Source organism: Crotalus tigris, unplaced genomic scaffold, assembly GCF_016545835.1.
Source record: "Crotalus tigris isolate CLP2741 ecotype Arizona unplaced genomic scaffold, ASM1654583v1 scf7180000024310.2302065, whole genome shotgun sequence".
Classification (NCBI taxonomy): domain Eukaryota; kingdom Metazoa; phylum Chordata; class Lepidosauria; order Squamata; family Viperidae; genus Crotalus; species Crotalus tigris.
Genome location: NW_024100482.1, coordinates 568,537 through 586,061, shown reverse-complemented (window position 1 = coordinate 586,061; position 17,525 = coordinate 568,537). Strand labels below are relative to the sequence as shown.

Here is a 17,525-nt window from a genome sequence, read left to right as displayed (position 1 = left end):
GGAAGCTTTAAAAAAATGGATCCTTAACCAAGGCTTTGGGTAAGATTAGGAAAACTGCAGAAAGCACAAATTTCAGAAACATTAAGCTTTGGTTCTTATATCACCTGCTTTAGCAATAGTAATAGCAACCTAGACTTATATACTGCCCCATAGTGCTTTACAGCACTTTCTGGGCAGTTTACAACATCAGCATATTGCCTCCAACAACCTCAGAAGGATGGAAGGCTAAGCCAACCTTCAGCCCATCCGAACTGAACTCCAGGCTGTGGGCAGAGTTTGCCTGCAATACTGAATTCTACCCACTGCGCCACCAGGGCTCTTTTAGTTTGTTTGATTGTAGTATTTTTTGGGAGAAACCACAACTGATTTCACATGATCCATTTTCATTCATAAATCACAGGAGCTGGGTGAAGGAAGCCCAAGGCCCAAAGAAGGCATAAGAGCTTAAGATGAACATGAGTGGACTTCTAAGAAGACTGAGCTTAGAAAGGTTGGAAGTAAATATAATAACACTGATAATTGAACAAGGCAGCCAAAAAGTAGACCCACCTATCTATCTAGCTCAGTGGTTCTCAACCTTTTTAATGCCGCGACCCCCAACCGGTCGTAAGTCGAGGACTACTCAACCGGTCGTAAGTCGAGGACTACTCAACTGGTGCAGCACCATTTACAGAATGGGACTTTTGGCGGGCTCAGCAGGGCAGAGACAGCCTGGACAATTCCTATTGGCTTTTGAAAGCCAATAGAATTAGACTCTATTCAAGAGAGTATATTCTATTGGCTTTCAAAAGCCAATAGAATAAAAGGGAGTAGCACAGCTAAGGAAAAGGGGGAAAAAATGGCGGACTACGTTGTTTGGCGACCCCCGTGAAATGGTCGTTCGACCCCAAATGGGGTCCCGACCCACAGGTTGAGAACCACTGGTCTAGCTCATAAACGATAGCTGTGTCCATAAGCATTGATAAGTGCTACTTGTGGCCAGCTACATTTAGAAACAAGGCATGCACATTCATGCAACTTCAAGTAAAGTTTGGCATGGGGTGGTTTCATTTGAAAGCAACATTAAAATGTGGGTTCTTCTGTGGGAGGAGGAAGAGGAGGAGGAGGAGGAGGAGGAGGAGGATAATTATAATGTTATCCATTCAATTGTGTCTGACTCTTGGTGATTTTATGGGCCAGATCTCTTCATATCTTCTGATCTTACACTACTTCTTTGACTTTTTCTGTGCTTTGGCTAGTTTCAGCTAGTTTGGTGGCTTGGTTTCCTTTTACCGCTCACTCTTCCAAACATAATAGCTTTTTCCAGTGAGTTCCCATGCATAATTTTGGAGGCCTGGCTGGGAACATGGATGTAGCTAAAACTGCCGACTTCGCTAAAGAATAAATTGCAATTGTCCATGTAACTTGTTTTGGACCCAAATCCCACTTTTTCATGTCAAGCAGTTCGTGCTCCATTCTAGCTGTATCAGGAGACACATCGTCCTCATGTAAAATGTCCTGGAATAATCCTAGATCAGGAACAGGCTCACAGAAAAGGTTTTATCAACCAGATAGACAACTGAAATGCTCTACAAATTTAGTTCTAAAAAGCTCTTTTATTGGGCCGGGCCGGATGCAGTCTCTACTTAAAAAAAGGCCCTTCCAAATGGAAAGTTAAGAGAATAGAAGAAGCAAGAAGGCATTCTCGGATTCCAAATGTGCTCTCTTTCCCAAACTTTTTTTCTTTGCCTGATGGCCTTGGGCTTTTTTCTCCTGCTGCAGCTTTCAAATCCATTGGCAAACAGCTCAGCGCAGCTCCATGTAGAATCCTTTGGGGGTTAAAAGAAAGGTAGCTTGTGAACTCTGTTCTCCTTCAAAAACTAATGGACTCCTTTTTTTTCTCCAATCCCTTCTGTTTCACCTCTTCTCTGTGCCTTTCTTGCACACAAACACAGCACGTGCACGCACACACACACACTCCTTCTCCCCACTAGCCCCCTTTGTCCACTTTTATGAATTGAAACATGGGCTCCCAATGTGCACACACACGGGGAATCCAGCCCATTAATTAAAGGACTTGTCAACTCCAATCCTGGATTCTTACAGGGTAGGAAATCTCTCCCCTTTTAAGTGCAAAACCATAACATTACCATTTCCCCAGCGCTCTCTGTTTTAGGCTGCTTTCCTAATTAGAGGGATGATAACAGCCTTGCTGATTGGCATTATAAAAGCTGGAGTTTGGCTTCATCTGTCCCAGGTGTGCCATGTAATTTTTTTTCCCCTTCCCCTCTTCTCACTATTTCAGAGCCGTACCTCTCTTTTTCATTGTTCCTTAAAGTTTTCATCTGAGGAATTAATTCAGATAAAAAGACATTAGAAAAGAACCTCAACTGCCAAAGCTCATCAGTGGAACCTTTTATCAAAAGTACAAACTCTACAAGCCCAAGAGTGGCTCTTTTCTTTTTCTTACCCTTTTGTTTCAGAGGGTTAAAAGGGGAGGGGGGAGGGAGGGAGGGGGGGAGGGAGGGAGGGAAGGAGAAAAAAAAGAAAAGAAAAGAAAGAAGGAAGGAAGGAAGGAAGGAAGGAAGGAAGGAAGGAAGGAAAGAAAGAAAGAAAGAAAGAAAGAAAGAAAGAAAGAAAGAAAGAAAGAAAGAACCCCAAGAGTTCTGTCAATGGAGCGAATGCACCCATTAAAACTCGCGTCACTACAAAGGTTAGCGTATATCTAACTGTCAATATAGTGAGTGGAGTCAAGTCCAGTGAGGGGAGGGGAGAGTGAGCTTTGGTGAGAAAGAGATACTTTGATATTTTGGGATGTTAGAAGGGTGAATGTGAAAAATTGGAGGTTGGGGATCTAATTACCCAACCATAATTGGGGGCTAGGGAATAAGTTGCAGCCCTCTCAACTCACCGCAGATCAATTATGTTAAGAGAACATCTGTAAGTAGAACTTAATGAGGTCCATTAGAGCAACATGTACAGCCTTTTCTAACCGTCCTTGTCAGCTTCTTGGATGAGCTGAAGATTGCTGCTAACTAGGGACCCGCTTGGAGGTGTTTAAATAGTGAAGGAGGGCTGCCAGCGCACTCAGGTTTTTGCGCTCTGCTGGGGAAGAAAGTAAGAAAAGAGCAGAGCGAGCAAGGAAGTAAGAAGGAGAAGGAGGAACGGGGGAAAAAAGAAGGAAGGAAAAGAGCTTGCTTCTCTTCCTCTCTTGCTGCAACTCAAAACTTGGAGACAGGACTGAACAAGACAACCAAGGACCGTTTTTCCTCCTGAAATAAGGGTGGTGCTGCAGAAGTGGCTTCTTTTGAAAAACAAAAACCTATACTTTTAAAGGGGGGAGGAAGCAAGATTATACATTTTATTCATTCCCACTGCCTTTCTTTCGCTTCACAATCAGAGGCATACATACCAATACGCCAGGCATCTCTCTGGGACTGTACAGAAATATTTCTCATCAGCAGGAAGGGGGGAGGGGGTTTCCAAACTGGAAAAAAAGAGAACTAATTATATCTATATTGCAAGTGTCCCTTAAAAAAGTGTGTTGGGGGGGTGGAAAAGCAGAAGTCCGCCTGAGCTGCGAAACTGGAAGGACTGCTGTGTCTCGGTGTTTATTTTTCCTGCACAAGTCTCTTCTTGCACAAAAGGTAAGTCTTCCCCCCCCTTTTTTTTAAAAAAAAACAACTTTCTCTCCCCTCCTTTTCACTCTCCCATTGTGGGGAAAAAAGGCCTCTTTTCGGGTGGACTTTATAGACATAGGTGGGCAAACAGCAAGAGAAAGAAGAAGCAAGCTGAGGTTTGCAGAGAAGTGAAATCTTTCAAAGAGGGCTTAAATGCTGGAGATGTTTTTTAAATAGCGAGTCTGTAGTTGTCTTTAAACTATAATTCATCTCTCTCCCCCCCTCCAACTCCCTCCTCAATCCTTGAACTTTAACTGGGGAAAGATTTTTTAAAAAGGCTTTGTTTTGTCTAGATTGAGCCTTTACAGGTTGATTAAAGAACAGAGGCAAATTCTGGCTGTTTTGGAGTGAGAGAAAGACGCAGTGTTTGAACCACTTGTGAAGGGAGATTTGGGCTGTTTTCAGGGACGGGCAAAAAAACCTGCAGAGTTTGTGGGGGTTGAGTAGGGGTGCAGCATGAAGGAAGGATTAAACTCTGTTTTTTTCTTCTCAAGATACCTTCGCTCTTACCCACCCAGACCCTTCCCACACTTCTCCACCCCTACCTAGCCTGCATCCCATAGACTTGAATCTTTTCCAGCCTCAGCACATAAGATCAGGCAGACCCGTGTATAGAAAGCGATTTTTTTACAGCTAGTAAACCACTTCCTCTCCTCCCTTTGCTTGTATGTGAATAATTCATATGATCCCGAAGAAGGAAATTTCCCCCCCCCACTGCTTTTTTATTTATATAGTGTGTGTATATATGTGTATGTTTGTATGTTTGTATATATATGTATGTGTGTGTATGTATATGTATGTATGTATATGTATGTATATGTGTATGTATATATATATATGTGTGTGTGTGTGTGTGTGTGTGTGTGTGTGTGTGTGTGTGTGTATATATATATATATATATATATATATATATATATATATATATATATATATATAAAGAGAAGAGACTGCTTTCAAATAATTTAATTCATGACAAAACCTAATTACTGTCAGGTAATACCCTGTCAGCTTTAATGCATTTCATCAGTCATAATGAAAAGAAGAGCATTTTATGACCCATCTAATTATCATTACATTTTAGAGGGAAATGAATGGCATGGAGCGGAATGTTAAGTATTCTATTTTATTCCTTTACACATGTGGTTTGGCATATTACTCATCAAGTTTTCTCTCCCCCCCCCCTTCTCTCTCGCTCAAAAAGAGTCCTTGATTGGTAGAGTAGCGGTGGGGAGAGCAATTAAACGCTAAGCTGTTTGTTTCAGCCGCCCTTGCGCGTGACCGCGCGCGCCCGCGCGCGCACACACACACACACACACCCGCAAAAAGTGACAAAGTGTTTAAGGCTGGTGTTGACACCGGGTATCTTATTGCCTTAGTCCAAATAGAGGACTAATTACCGCGCGTGATGTCACCGTCGGCGGAGGAATAATCCCATCATTTAATTAGTTGAATGATTTAAACAAAGATTTGCATAGATGCACTAATCAGTTGCCATGAATTACGGGGGAGCACTGCCAGCGAGGGGTAACAGATCATACAGACGGCATTGGGGGTGGAGGGAGGGGGGGGAAAGAAAGGAAGGAAAAAGAAAGAGCGCGCACAAGGATTTTCATCTCCTTTAACATAATTAATTTAATTGTCCTCATTAGCTGTACCATTTGTTCTGATTTTATTTCTCCCGTTCTTCGCGCGCACAGCCCGGCTTTGCTTCTCTCTCGGTCTTGTCCTTGCCGGCCACCGAACGCTTTGCTGGAAAGAGAACCGGGGAGGTCGCTTTGGCCACGGGAAAGTCTGAGGTTGCAGGGTTGCCGAAAGCTCTACTTCTGGTTCTTGCTTTGGGAACATACAGCAAGCCCCGCCGCCGTAGTAGGTTCTGTGGATACCCACGGAGAAGTTGCAAAACTCGGGATGACCCTCAAAAGGCAGCAAAGGGTTAATGTGTCCTTTGCCACCCTCTGTTGGCCATCTGGAGTATTGCAGCCCAGAATTTGGAGAGGGGCGAACTTCTGCATTAAGCTACACTTGGGACATGCCCAGGCTTGACTGTCCTGGGGTGGTGCTAAACTAGCTGGCTAGGATGGGAAAGGGAAGACCGGCTGCAGGACCTAAATAGGGGTCTTCCAAAACGGCAATTCTGCGTTTCTTTTCCGGCTTTAATTATTAATACTGTTAAGGGTCAGAACTGCTGGATGATCAAGGAGCTGGGGGAAAGAGCGAGGTAGGATGTCAGATCTTCCAAAGCTTGAAGAGATTTACAGGAGGGTGGGCTTGAAAGGGCCTTTTCCAATAAGATTTTTAAAAAAAAACAAAAATGAGGGGGGGGATCTAAACTGACACTTTTAAAGAAAGGGGGGGGGAGGAGGCTGTGGCTTAGTGTGAAGTTCCAAGCAGCAGACAAGAGAGAATCCCTTTGAAGTCTGCAAAGTGCATTCACAAATTTTAATCGGTTTTCCCCTTTCTCTCGCTCCCTAGATTGACTTAGAAAAGGAAGATGGGAGGGGATTGGGGGGGGGTATTTGCACAATAAGAAGATTCATTGTTGACCGACCCAAGATGCGCCGCAAGAACCGCTTCGCTTTTAGAAATCCATTGACTTTCATTGTGAGAGAGAAGAGATCCATAGATTCCAATGGAACTGGGGGCCGCGTTTGGGCAAGACAGCAACCCTGACGCTAGACATGCTCTTTTGGAAAGACCTCCCCGCCCCCCCTGGCACCCAGGAAAGTTGAGGGACAGGACATCCCAATGCCTCCTGGATCCCAGGATCCACGGCGCAGGTCTTCGAGGGGAGCCTACGGAACTCACCGCTGCCTTCGCTTTCCTAAGCCTTAAGAGAGGCGCGGCCCAAGACGAAAGCCTGAGTCAAGCACGGCCTCAAACTTTCCAAGAAAGTTTTCTGGGCTCTCTTAGAAAAACCCTACCGCTTTCCGAGAACATCGCCCGGTCGGCGATTGACAAAGGAGAGCCCCGAAGTTTCCCGGCTCACAAACAGGCAGGCTTTCCGCTCGCTCCCAGCTCCATATCCCAATCCGTCGTCTCAACCGGGGGGGGGGGGGAAGCTTTGCGAGTACATCCCACCAAACTCGGGGAGGGGGGGGGAGCTCGGCTCGGGGAGGCTGTGGAGGATTCGCGGGGTGGAAGACCGAGAGGAGGAGATCGCGGTGCGCAGCCCGCTTGCTCCAAGCCGGAGTTCGCTACGGGGGGGGGCAACGGAAGGGACCCGCTCGCTCCTTCTCTTCCTCCTTCGCCTCGCCCCGCAGCCGCTGCTCACAAAGGTCGCGGAGGCGTCGTCCGCCGCCGCTACCGTCCCCGCGGCTCGCCTCTAGCGGGCGGGTGGTTTGCAGCTGCTTTTTGCTGACTTGAAGTCGCAGGCTGGTAAATGTTCACCCTGGGAAATTAGCGACAAAACTCAATCTGTCTCCCGGCTGCTTTGCACTTTCCGAGCTGCAAATCGGGGTGGGGGGGGGGAGGATTGGAGGGAGAAGGAGGAGGGAAAGGAGGCGTGTATGTGTGTGTGTATGTGCGCGCGCGCGTGTAGATGTCAGAAAGACGGGCGCGGGAGGGGGGGGCGAGAGAGAGTCGCGGTAAATAGCCTGAAACCGGCCACGAGACGCAGCCCCATTCCGGCTTTTGGCAAGCGACGCCGCCGCCGCTCTCGCAGCAGCCGCCGCCGCCGCCTTCCGCCTAACAAGAGTGACCTTTTTCCCTCCGCTGTATTATGTCTGGCTGCTTAAGGGATTGCGTGCAGCAATTGATACAGCGCCTGACTTCCTCCAGCTCGGCTCCAAGCAAGCTGCTTTAGGTAAGTTGCTTGCTGCAAGCCCGGACATCGACCGGGAGTGTGTGTGGGGGGGTAGGGGACGGGTGTAAAGTGTAGTACGGACATCACGCCTGCCTGGGACTAGCCAGGTTCCCACGCCGCGAGCCCGGTCTGGGAAGACACCTGTAGCTCCTCTGCGGGCAAGCACAACTGACTTGGCGTGTGGTGGAGACCCATTCCTTTTTTTAAACAGGCGCAGCTTCCCCGCGGTCTCTGACCCTGCCCCCCCTTTTTTTTCTTTTAACCTTCTGCAGGCTTTGCATTGACTCCTTCCTCCCGACCCCCATAAGCAATGCTGCTTTAATTTTTTTTTTTTCCTTTTTGCAAGGAGGAAAAAAAAAATCCTACAAGGCAGCTGGGGGGGGGGCTTGAATTCACCTTTGCAATCGGATAAGAGGTAAGTTGAAGTCCTCGCCGAGGGGGGATGCGGAGAGGGAGAGAGGAGTCAGGTTTTGTTTAGCTGCCTGCCCTGGCGGCGGCGGGGGAAGTCGCCTTCGTTCTGAGTCACAAATTCCGGGTCGTGCTCTTCCTCCCCCCCTTTTTTTGCACCCCCCCATCTTTTCTGTCCCTTCCTCTCGCTCGCTCTTGTTTTCTTTTCTGCGTTGGAACTTTAGGTTTCGGAAGCTGGGAAGGGAAAGGAAGGTTTGTGCGTGTGTGTGTGTGTGTGTGTGTGTGTGGGAGCGCGTGCGCGCGTGTGTCTGCCTTTAAATCATGCGTGCCTTTCATTATTTTTTATGATGACGAGGGAATTGCAGGAAAAAAAGAGAGGGCCGGCGAGCTCGGGGCTTGCAGGAGCCGCGCGATTGGAGGGCTGGAGAGAAGCCGAGCAGGCAAACTTAAACAATGAAAGCAGAGTCCGCCTCGGTCGTCTTTTCTCTCCGCCGCTTAAGCCCCGCGGCGTGCGCGCCCGAAACGCGATGGTGAGCAGCCCCGGACTTCATTTCCTCCTTCTCCGCCTCGGAAAACCCACCGATTCTTTGTCGTCGTCGCCTCCCCCCCCCCCGCTCCATCCACCCCTATTTCTGAGCGTTGCATTTATAACCAGGCGTGTATCAATGGGGGGGTTACTTTTAACCCTTTATGCATTCCTTTTTGAAGTGGGATGGGGAGTTTCACCTCTACAGTACGAGGGGCTGGGATCGGGTCGGCATTTGTAGAGAATTTGGGGTGCGGAGGGAAGCTGATTTGATTGAGAGCTGCGTCCCCCCCCCAAAAAAAATCAGTTTCGAGAAATCTCTTACGCAGTCCGCGAAGTGCTTGGGACGGCTTGATCAAATCCATAGTAGAGGGGGTTAATATATAGAGACTTTTCTTTTTTTAAAAAAAAGGGGAGGGGGGTTGCCAGGGAAAATTCAGCGCGGCGTCAGCGAAGCCAGGGGCTTCTGCCGTTCGCCGGGTCCAATAATCCCCTCTATATTCCATCGCAGACTAGCAAACGGCTCCCGATTGTGTGGGTTGCGTGTGTCCCTTTCCAACAAGTCCTAATCTGCCCTCCCTCCCCGTTTCCCAAAGCGGCCGCTACCGCGTTGGGGGGGGGGAGTCGTCCTCCTGCGCGACTCTCTTCCACTTGACCCAAACTCGGGAGAGGGACGGACGGATCGAGAGTCCGACCCTGGCCGCTTCTTGCTTTTTTGCACCATCTCCGGGCGCTCTTTCTGGGACTTCTGAAGCCCTTCCATGCCGGGAAAGGAGAAAAGTTTTGGTAAGATTGCCCTGGTCCTCTCCCCCCCCCCAATTTGTTCCACTTTCTCTCTTTTTATTCCTGCCCCCCCCCGTCCTTCTCAGCGGGCGTTGAGCCGCATGTGTTTCAGTCTGGACACTTGGAGTGGGGGAAACGGGGGCGTCGGACGGGCTCCACGATGCCCAAAGACCCCGAGAATCTGAAAAAGAAGCCCGCGTTTGGAATTCTTCCCCAATTGTTTATTTTCTTTTTTTCTTTTCGCGAGTTGATAGGTCGACCGAAGGTTACTACAGACAGCCCTCATTCTTGTACCGCTGCCCCCCCCCCAGACCCCTTTCCCTTCCCTTCCCAAGGGCTGCAAATATTAATGCCGACGGTAACAAAAGACAGCCCAGAGCCATCCTTCCTCGGCTTTGACGGAGGCGGGGAGGAGGGGGGGGAAAAGAAATTAGCGCTGCCGGGTTTAGGCTGAACTACACACACAGTCACACACCAAAGGAGGGGAGGGGGTCGTCTTTTGTTGTTTTAAAAGTGTGTTTTCCCCTCCGGGGTGGCTTTTCTTCTCCCCCCCCTTTTTTTTAAAAAAAAAAAGTGGTGGGGGGGAGCGTCTTGTATTTATTTATTTATTTATTTCATGTGAACCGCATCAAAATTGAGTTCACTCTTGCAAATCTCTGGTTGGCCTTTGCCAACCGCTAGTACTTTGCTGCCATGGTAACTGTAATTAAACTGATAAGAGTGGGAAAATGTCAGTATCTCTTGGAGTCTTACAGCTGCATTGGAAGGAAAAGGGGGGGGGGGGGAGAGAATAAAATTAGCTTCTTCCACCCGGTTCTCTATGGTTGTCTCTCTTGTTTTGGAGGGGGGGGGGACGGAATTGGTGGTGCATTTATTTAAATAGTGTGGAAGGGGTGTTTTTTAAAAGGTCTCTTGAGATCTTACTGGGTGTTTGAAAAAATAAATGTTTACATTAAAGAACCTTTGGGTGCAGGGAAGCTGTTGTGCAAGGAAAGGGGAAACTTTTAGGCTTCCAAAATTTGTGCAAAGATAAGATGGTGACACTTTCTACCCTTAGAAATGATCAGATTTTTTTAAAAAAAAAAACTGACCACACCAGCTGTGAAGTTGTATACCTTGCCTTTTTGTCTTCTTTCCCCTTTCATCAGTAACTTATTTTTCTCTCCTTTCCCTTCCCGAGATAGTTCTTCTTTTCTTCTTCTTTAATTGAATTGAGTTAATTGAATCCCACCCAGATTTCTGGCATGCATTAAGGGGAAGTCAACAGGGAGGTGGGGGTTAAACTGGAGGAAGATGCCATTAATAATAATAAATATAATCGCAGCCCCCCCTTTTTTTGGCAGAGGGAGCAATTTATGCAAAGTAGACATAAAAGTCCTATGTTCAGAAGTGGAAACTGATGACAATTTACTGGGCGCAAACAGGCTGGCAGTTACTTTATTTTGAGGGGGGGGGCTGAATAGCATGGAACATAATGGAGGCAGTGGAGCATTGGGGAACCCACACAAGGCAATCCAATCCAGGCAATTAAAAGCTCACCAGAGTTCTTAAAAATAAAATGGCCTTTCTTTTCTCCTCCCTCACCATGCTGCTCAAACTATTATTTGTCTCTCTCTTCTTAATTATGATTTTCTTTAAACTGTCAACCAGGCACAGGGGCCCTCTGGAGCCATAGGACATTTTCCACCAATAATTTGCACGCCAATCTTGATGACTCCTGAGGTGGTTGGGTTGGGGGGGGGAGGGAAATTTAAGAAGCTGTCTGTTGAGCAAAATGGCTTTTCCTCAGAATAGGCCTCTTTTCTCTCCTCCCGCCCCCAAGCTCCTTTGCTCTCCCTCCCTGAATAATTATCTGTAGTGAAGGGAACTCAGCAATTACTTTTTGTGTTTGCCAAGCATTGCTTCAACAACTTGATCATGGGGGGAGGGGAGATTTCAGTTTTGGAAAAGGTCTTTATTTTCTCTGGCTGCAATCTTCAATCTTGCAACTGAGGTGGGAGCGAGTCCCACAACAATTAAGTGGCCTTGCTTCTAACTCTTATGTCTTTGGGGTTTGCTACATGAACAAGCGTTGTAATCTAGTCCTGTATCTGCTTGGCCTGAAGTTAGCCACACTGGGGCCAGAGGGATAAGCTTCCAATTAATTGCAGCATTTTGCTTTTCCTGAATGAGCTGTTTAAACGTAAAAGGGAATTTCTGAAGGCTGGACTAGTGTGCCAGTGCTGTTTGCTGCAAAGGATGTCTTTATCGCTGAATGAAATGAATAATTTTTTCCTTGGTTATGCCAAATCATATTATTTCACAAGTGAAGGAAATAGCTATATACAGAGCGCAGATGATAATTTGTTTAGGACGTAAGGCCATTGTCCCTGATCCTGTATTTCTAAAACTTTTACACACAATATAGACATCCTGAGCTCTAGCTAAAATTATGGCTCCTACTTAGTTAAACATCTGCTTAAATCAACCATTCCAGTTACAGGGTTTGAAAGATCCTAGTATCTAGGTGTCTTAAGGAAGGGAGATGAAGTCAAATATGTTTATGCCTTGCAGAATCAGCATCTAATCCAAATTTCCATATTTCTGGATGTCCTGAAGCTAACTCCCCATGTTTTCTGTCTTCTGGGATTGTTGCAGTGGAAGCATATCTATAAGGTGCCAGGATTGGGAAAAGCTAATATAAAATTAACTTTTAACAGAAAAGTGTTTACTGATATATCGCGCCAAATGTAGATTTGGCTTTAGCTTTGTTGGCTGTCTGGACGTAACCAATTGTGATATCTTCAGTCAACAATTTTAAAAATGGTTGTCTATATAGATTCTCAATCATCCAGATCAGGGTTGTACCAAAAGTGCTTTTTCCAAAAGGCAACTGGACTTTGTGTGTGTATTTTAACCCTATGAAAACATTTCGCTTGTCATCCAAGAAGCTTCTTCAGGTCTATTTTCTATTTAGTTTAAAAATGGCTGAGTATTATTCTGAAACAATTTACCGATTGAACAAGACTTACCAGCCAGTATGTGACCTGTTAACATTTCTTACACTGCAAAGTCTGAAATTAAGAGTGCAGGATACAAGGAATGCTCTGTCAGTCCTATTAATCTGCAAAACTCCACCTTAAGCCAAGCAAATCTAAGGCTATTTCTCATTTCAAAACTTGGCCAGCTATTGAGCTGTGACAGGACTGGTGTCAAAGTTGCAGTTTTGCTTATAAGGAAACCGTTCTTTAAGTGGAACCTTTGGGAAGACTTAAAACTTGCTAATTAAGATGGGCTCCTTGAATTTTTGTTTGTGCTGGTTGACTTGTTTGTACAGAGACAAAATCCTAGAATGTTAAAGCTTTGAAGAGGCAGTTAGGCCATTCTTCCTTGCCCTATCCATAGTATAGGAATTAACACTAAAGCATCCTAAACCTATGACTGGCTAGCCTTCCTTTGAACACATCCAGCAAAGAGGCAATCAAATCACCACCTTTGTGGGCAATTGGTTGCACTCTTAAACTAATTCCTGGGCAGTTTGCTCTTCCAACATCCCTATAGAGTTTAGCATTATTTATGTGCGAAAGAGCATGTAATTGCAATATATGGGTAGTCCTCTACTTACAGCTGTTCATTTAGCGACTGTTCAAAATTACATTGGCACTGAAAAAAAATGACTTACAACCAGCCCTGTCCTTATAATCATTGCAGCATCCCTCAATAGTCACCTGATCGAAATTCAGGGGTTTGGCAACCAGCATGTATTTACAACGGCTGCAGAGTTCCAGGATCTTGTGATCACCATTTGCTGCCTTCCCAGCCAGCTTCCTATAAGCAAAGTCAGTGGAGAAAGCCAGGTTTTTAATGACTGCATGATTCACTTAACAACTGCAATGATTTGCTTAGCAACCATGGCAAAAAAAAAGGTAAAACAAATGAGCATGACACTGAACAACTGCCTTGCTAAGCAGTGAGAATTCTAGTCCCAGTTGTGGTCCTAGACAAGGACTGGTTTTGTGGGTCACGGATCTCAACTTCCAGCACCTACAGTCCATCACCGCTGGCAGTGTTGGTTCATAAGAAACACAAGGTTGCTTATTCCTGGTTACAGGTAGTCCCCAACTTAGAACCGAGTGCTTAATGACTAGTGACTAGTTGAAGTTAAAACATATTTTCCCAGAGAGCTATTTATGACCCATTTTTGAAACTATTATGGCTATATGTGTACACACAGAGAGAGAGAGACACAAGGTCACATGATGGCATTTTAGGTGTTTGGCAACTAGCTCATCTTTATGGCCATTTGTGGTATCTTGTTACCATGTGACTGAAATTTTTGACTTTTGAGGGGCTTTCTGGCATTTACAGTTTCATTGGGGAAAATGGATTCGCTTAATGAGTGATGTTTGCTTAACGATCGTTGCAAAATCAAGTCTGGTCATATGATACCTCGAAGTACAACTGCAATGATTTACAACCATAATTCCAGGCTCAATTATGGGCGTAAGTCAAGGACTATATATGGTGTAGCGTAGCATAACTTCTCCAAATTGGTACCTTCCAGGCAAGTTTAATTTTACTTTTTATTATTTCTAAATAACAAAACAAAAGGAGTTATGGGTTTGGAGAAAGCTGGCGTGGCAGATAAAATTTAAAAGAAGTGAAACGGAAAGCTAGACTTAATCCTTTTTTATTCTTTAATCTACCACTTTTAATAGAAGACAGCCATGCTGTATTGTGGTCCTTGCTTCTCTCCAAGATGACCTGGTACCCATAATAAAGAATTGATCACTCCAGGCTGAATATTTATTGGCTGATTTCCATTTTTCTTAGAACTTTCTCTTGTTTTGGACTCTACACCAATGGCATCACTGGAGGGGGCTCAGGACTCCTCTCTGCAGTGATTTAAAATGAGTACTCCCAATCTGCCGCATTATTTTGAGAAGTTGATCAGGTTTTGATAAAACTTTGACTCTGTGTTCCTCGAAGTAGTTCTCATTCCGTAACCTGCGTTGCCGAACAACAAAGCTGTGGACTTGATAAGTCTGCTACCATCACTATGGCTCAGCACGTGAAAATCCCTAGAAATAAAATAAAATATTTTTCTAGTAGCTTATCATAATAATGGGGGACTTGGTTTGAAGTAGATTTTTAGCTAAGTTCAGATTGAAACCCAGCCTTAATAAGCTTTCATTACTAAGCTTTGCAAACACCACATAACATTTTTCCATCATGTTCTCAACGGGGTCCAAGTTGCATCTCTAGCTTGATTTAGACTTGTCAGCAACTGTATGTAGATACTACACTGTGAAGGGGTTGATGGATAAGCGTAGGTTGCAGATAGTCCGATGCGTGCATTTCCCAAATCTCAGTTATGTGTTGTGTAGAGATGTGCGTCCTGCACACTGGTTGTCTGATTCGATTTCCTGTTGGGAGGTCGGCAGAAGGCCAGGCACATTCACACAACAGAATGGAGCATCTAGAGGAGAGATTTGTGGACAGAGTGAGGAGATATAAACATAGTATAAATGCAGCACCTATGCAACTGTCCCAGAACAACAGTTGCATATGTTTCCTGTCATACAGTGATGCAAAAGTCTAACCCTAACCTTACACCAGAGTATCAGTAAAAGGGGGGGGGCAGAGGCAGGTAACAATATTATATCAACGCACACCCATCCATCTGAAAATGTCTTAGTCTCTAAGTGTGTGTATATTTGTGTAAAAACTGGGCAGAGAGTAAGGACTAATTGTGGGAGGGTCTTCCCTTTCCCCTCCCTCTTCATCAGATTATAATTAAATAGGGAAATCTTCCCCACCGATGTAGGTTTATGAGTGACCATAAGTAGCAATAGCACACTTGGGAAATGCCCTTGTTGGCATGGTTGAGTGGTGAACAATCTAGTTGCGCAGATCAATTCCAAAATGCTGGTTCAAATGCTTCCTCTCTCTACTGTTGGAGAGATACAGGTAATCCATGGCTTATGACCATTTGTTTAGTGACTAATTCAAAATTACAACAGCACTGCAAAAAATGACTAACAATAGATCCTCACACTTAAGGACCATCACAGTTACATGATCAAAATTCAGGCCCTTGGCAATCAATATTGATGGCGTTTGCGATGTCCCGGGTCATGTGATCGCAACTTTCCCAGCTGACATCCAGCAAGCAAAATCTGGAATGGAAGAAGCCTGGTTCACTTAATAACCACAGAAGTCACTTAATAACTGCAATGATTCACTTAACAACCATAGCAGAAAAATTTGTAAAATCGAACTTCAGTGTGATTCGCTTAACAACTGACTTGCTTAGCAGTGGGAATTCTGGTCCCAACTGTGGTTGTCAAAAGCTACCAGTACTTTACTTTCTAGGGCCAATGGTAAGAATGATTGATGAGACTGATAGGAACAATGCAGTTTCTTGTATTTTGGATTAGTTTGATATCACAGGCATTCAAGGGTGATCAGGCTAAGAATCATGTAGGTCAATACTATTATTGTAAACTTATAGTAAAAATCATGCATGTCTGAACTACGGAAGTATTGTCTGAGATGTTTACTCAGGTTACATTCCTGTCGCAGACTCGGCCCTCTGCCTAGGCCCTGGGCTTCCAAATCATGATTCATGGCTCAGTTTAGAAGTACTCCTAAGTTAGAGGCAATTCCCATATCTCAGTCTTTTCCACGGCTGATTGCAAAAGCGGGAAAAACACTTAAGCCTTTAGAATTCTGTTGAATTAATTAATTTGTATGTAATTATATCCTTTTCCATTTTTGTCTGACACCACTCCTTTTTTCCCTCTGAACCTACCTAATGGCTTGTGTGCATTTGGAGCCTTAAAATGTCCTCAGGAAGTATGGAGGATATGAAGAACGTTACTCTTTAGCATTGCTAGTACTCTTCTAACCGGATAGCAGAGTCTTGAGAAGATGTTCTTGAAGTAAGTAGAAAAGTTCCAAGAATAGAATGCTAGGAACAATAAGGGTACGGTAGTGATTATTAAGATAATGTGGGTCAAACAAGTCAAAATGGCGCAGGGATACAATCAGAGTCCTACCTTTTTTTTTTCACATGTGATTGTAGCCACAATCTTGATTGTTTTTTACTCCCTAGCACACACTTCTAGGAACATCTTTGTACTTTGCTCTAAAGTCTTAATTCTTTCACATATAATATAAATCTATTCTTAGAGTTCTCTTTGTAATTTTTGTATTCCGTTTTCTGGGTATTCTTCCAAAATTGGTTTAAGAAATAAAAGTAACCCCCCCCCCTTTTCAAATAATTCTAACCTAAAATAGAGTTTTAAGGGGCACAGCTAGTTGGAATCGGTTTGCTTTTAAGGTAGCTTGGCTTTACATCTACTAATTCTGATTGGAAGACTGAATATTTGTTAGTTTTGTTATTTGTGCATTTTTTAAGTTTTAATTTAAAAAAAAACACAAAGTGGCACATCTCCAAGGAAGAAATAGTTCATGGTCTTGGCATCCTTCCTGAAAAGAACTATTCTGAATACCAACCCATCTGATTTTATGTAAGAAAAGACAAGGTCTCTATCTTAAATGTCAGACAATTGTTACACTGATATTTTCCACCAGTGTGAAGTCAGACCATAATAAATGCACAAACATGTGCCTGCTCTTGATTAGGCTACGATTCCCCTGGGATGAGTGGGCAGAGATGTTTAAAATTCATGTGTCAGAGCTGGTTGCCACAAGTCAAACTGGATATATTTCCCATTTTAAGTTTCTTCTGCATTCGGAGTTTAACAATTTTAAATATGTTCTGTTGATCAAGATATTTGCACATTTTGCAGACTTGTTAGCAAAACATGAACTCAGGAAAGTCATTCCCTTGGTGCTCTCTGAGCTTGGCTGTTTTCCTGAAAATGTTTCATTACCCAAACTAAGCAATATCATCAGTGCAGTATTGATGTTTATCTAGTTTGGGTAATGAAATGTCTGCAAGAAAACAACCAAGCTTAAAGAGCATCAAGAACTTCTCATCTCAACCCCAAGCTACAGTATTCTCCTTTATCTGTACAGCTATTTCCAGCATGGAGAGCATCAGTTGTACCTTTCTTTTGAGTTGATATTAGAAACAAGGAGCCAGTCAGAAAAACAACCATGAATCAGGCAAGCTTAATATTGCACCATAAATACAGCTGAACATACGGTGTTAAACTCCAGACTTTTAGAAGTGATTGAAATCTAACTGAATGTACAGGAACGGTGTTTTTTTAAAAAACAAAACAAAAACAAACCAAAAAAACACTGAAGATCTGAATTCTTCCCATAAGATTTTTGAACACATGTTGCAAAAGAAAAGTGACAGAATACTTTCCCATGCTTACTAACACCCCCCCCT

At 44.4% G+C, this 17,525-nt stretch overlaps 1 protein-coding gene across 9 annotated transcripts in view; it reads left to right on the top strand.

Annotated features, from left to right (window-relative positions):
• Positions 1–3,562: 3,562 nt before the first annotated feature.
• LMO3 (LIM domain only 3) overlaps positions 3,563–17,525 on the top strand; it is a 101,024-nt gene continuing 87,061 nt past the window's right edge. Inside the window, exon 1 of one of the 9 annotated variants that reach the window (XM_039324936.1) lies at positions 3,563–3,626. Coding sequence is in view for 1 of the 9 variants with exons in the window: in XM_039324931.1 (XP_039180865.1) it covers positions 9,157–9,181 (25 nt within the window). In the remaining 8 variants the exon portion in view is untranslated. Of the gene's footprint in view, positions 3,627–5,783; positions 5,878–6,851; positions 7,035–7,228; positions 7,462–7,854; positions 7,877–8,033; positions 8,122–8,196; positions 8,400–8,742; positions 9,182–15,921; positions 16,102–17,525 lie in introns of those variants that run through there. The other 8 variants (XM_039324938.1, XM_039324933.1, XM_039324932.1 and 5 more) reach the window with 8 other exon arrangements.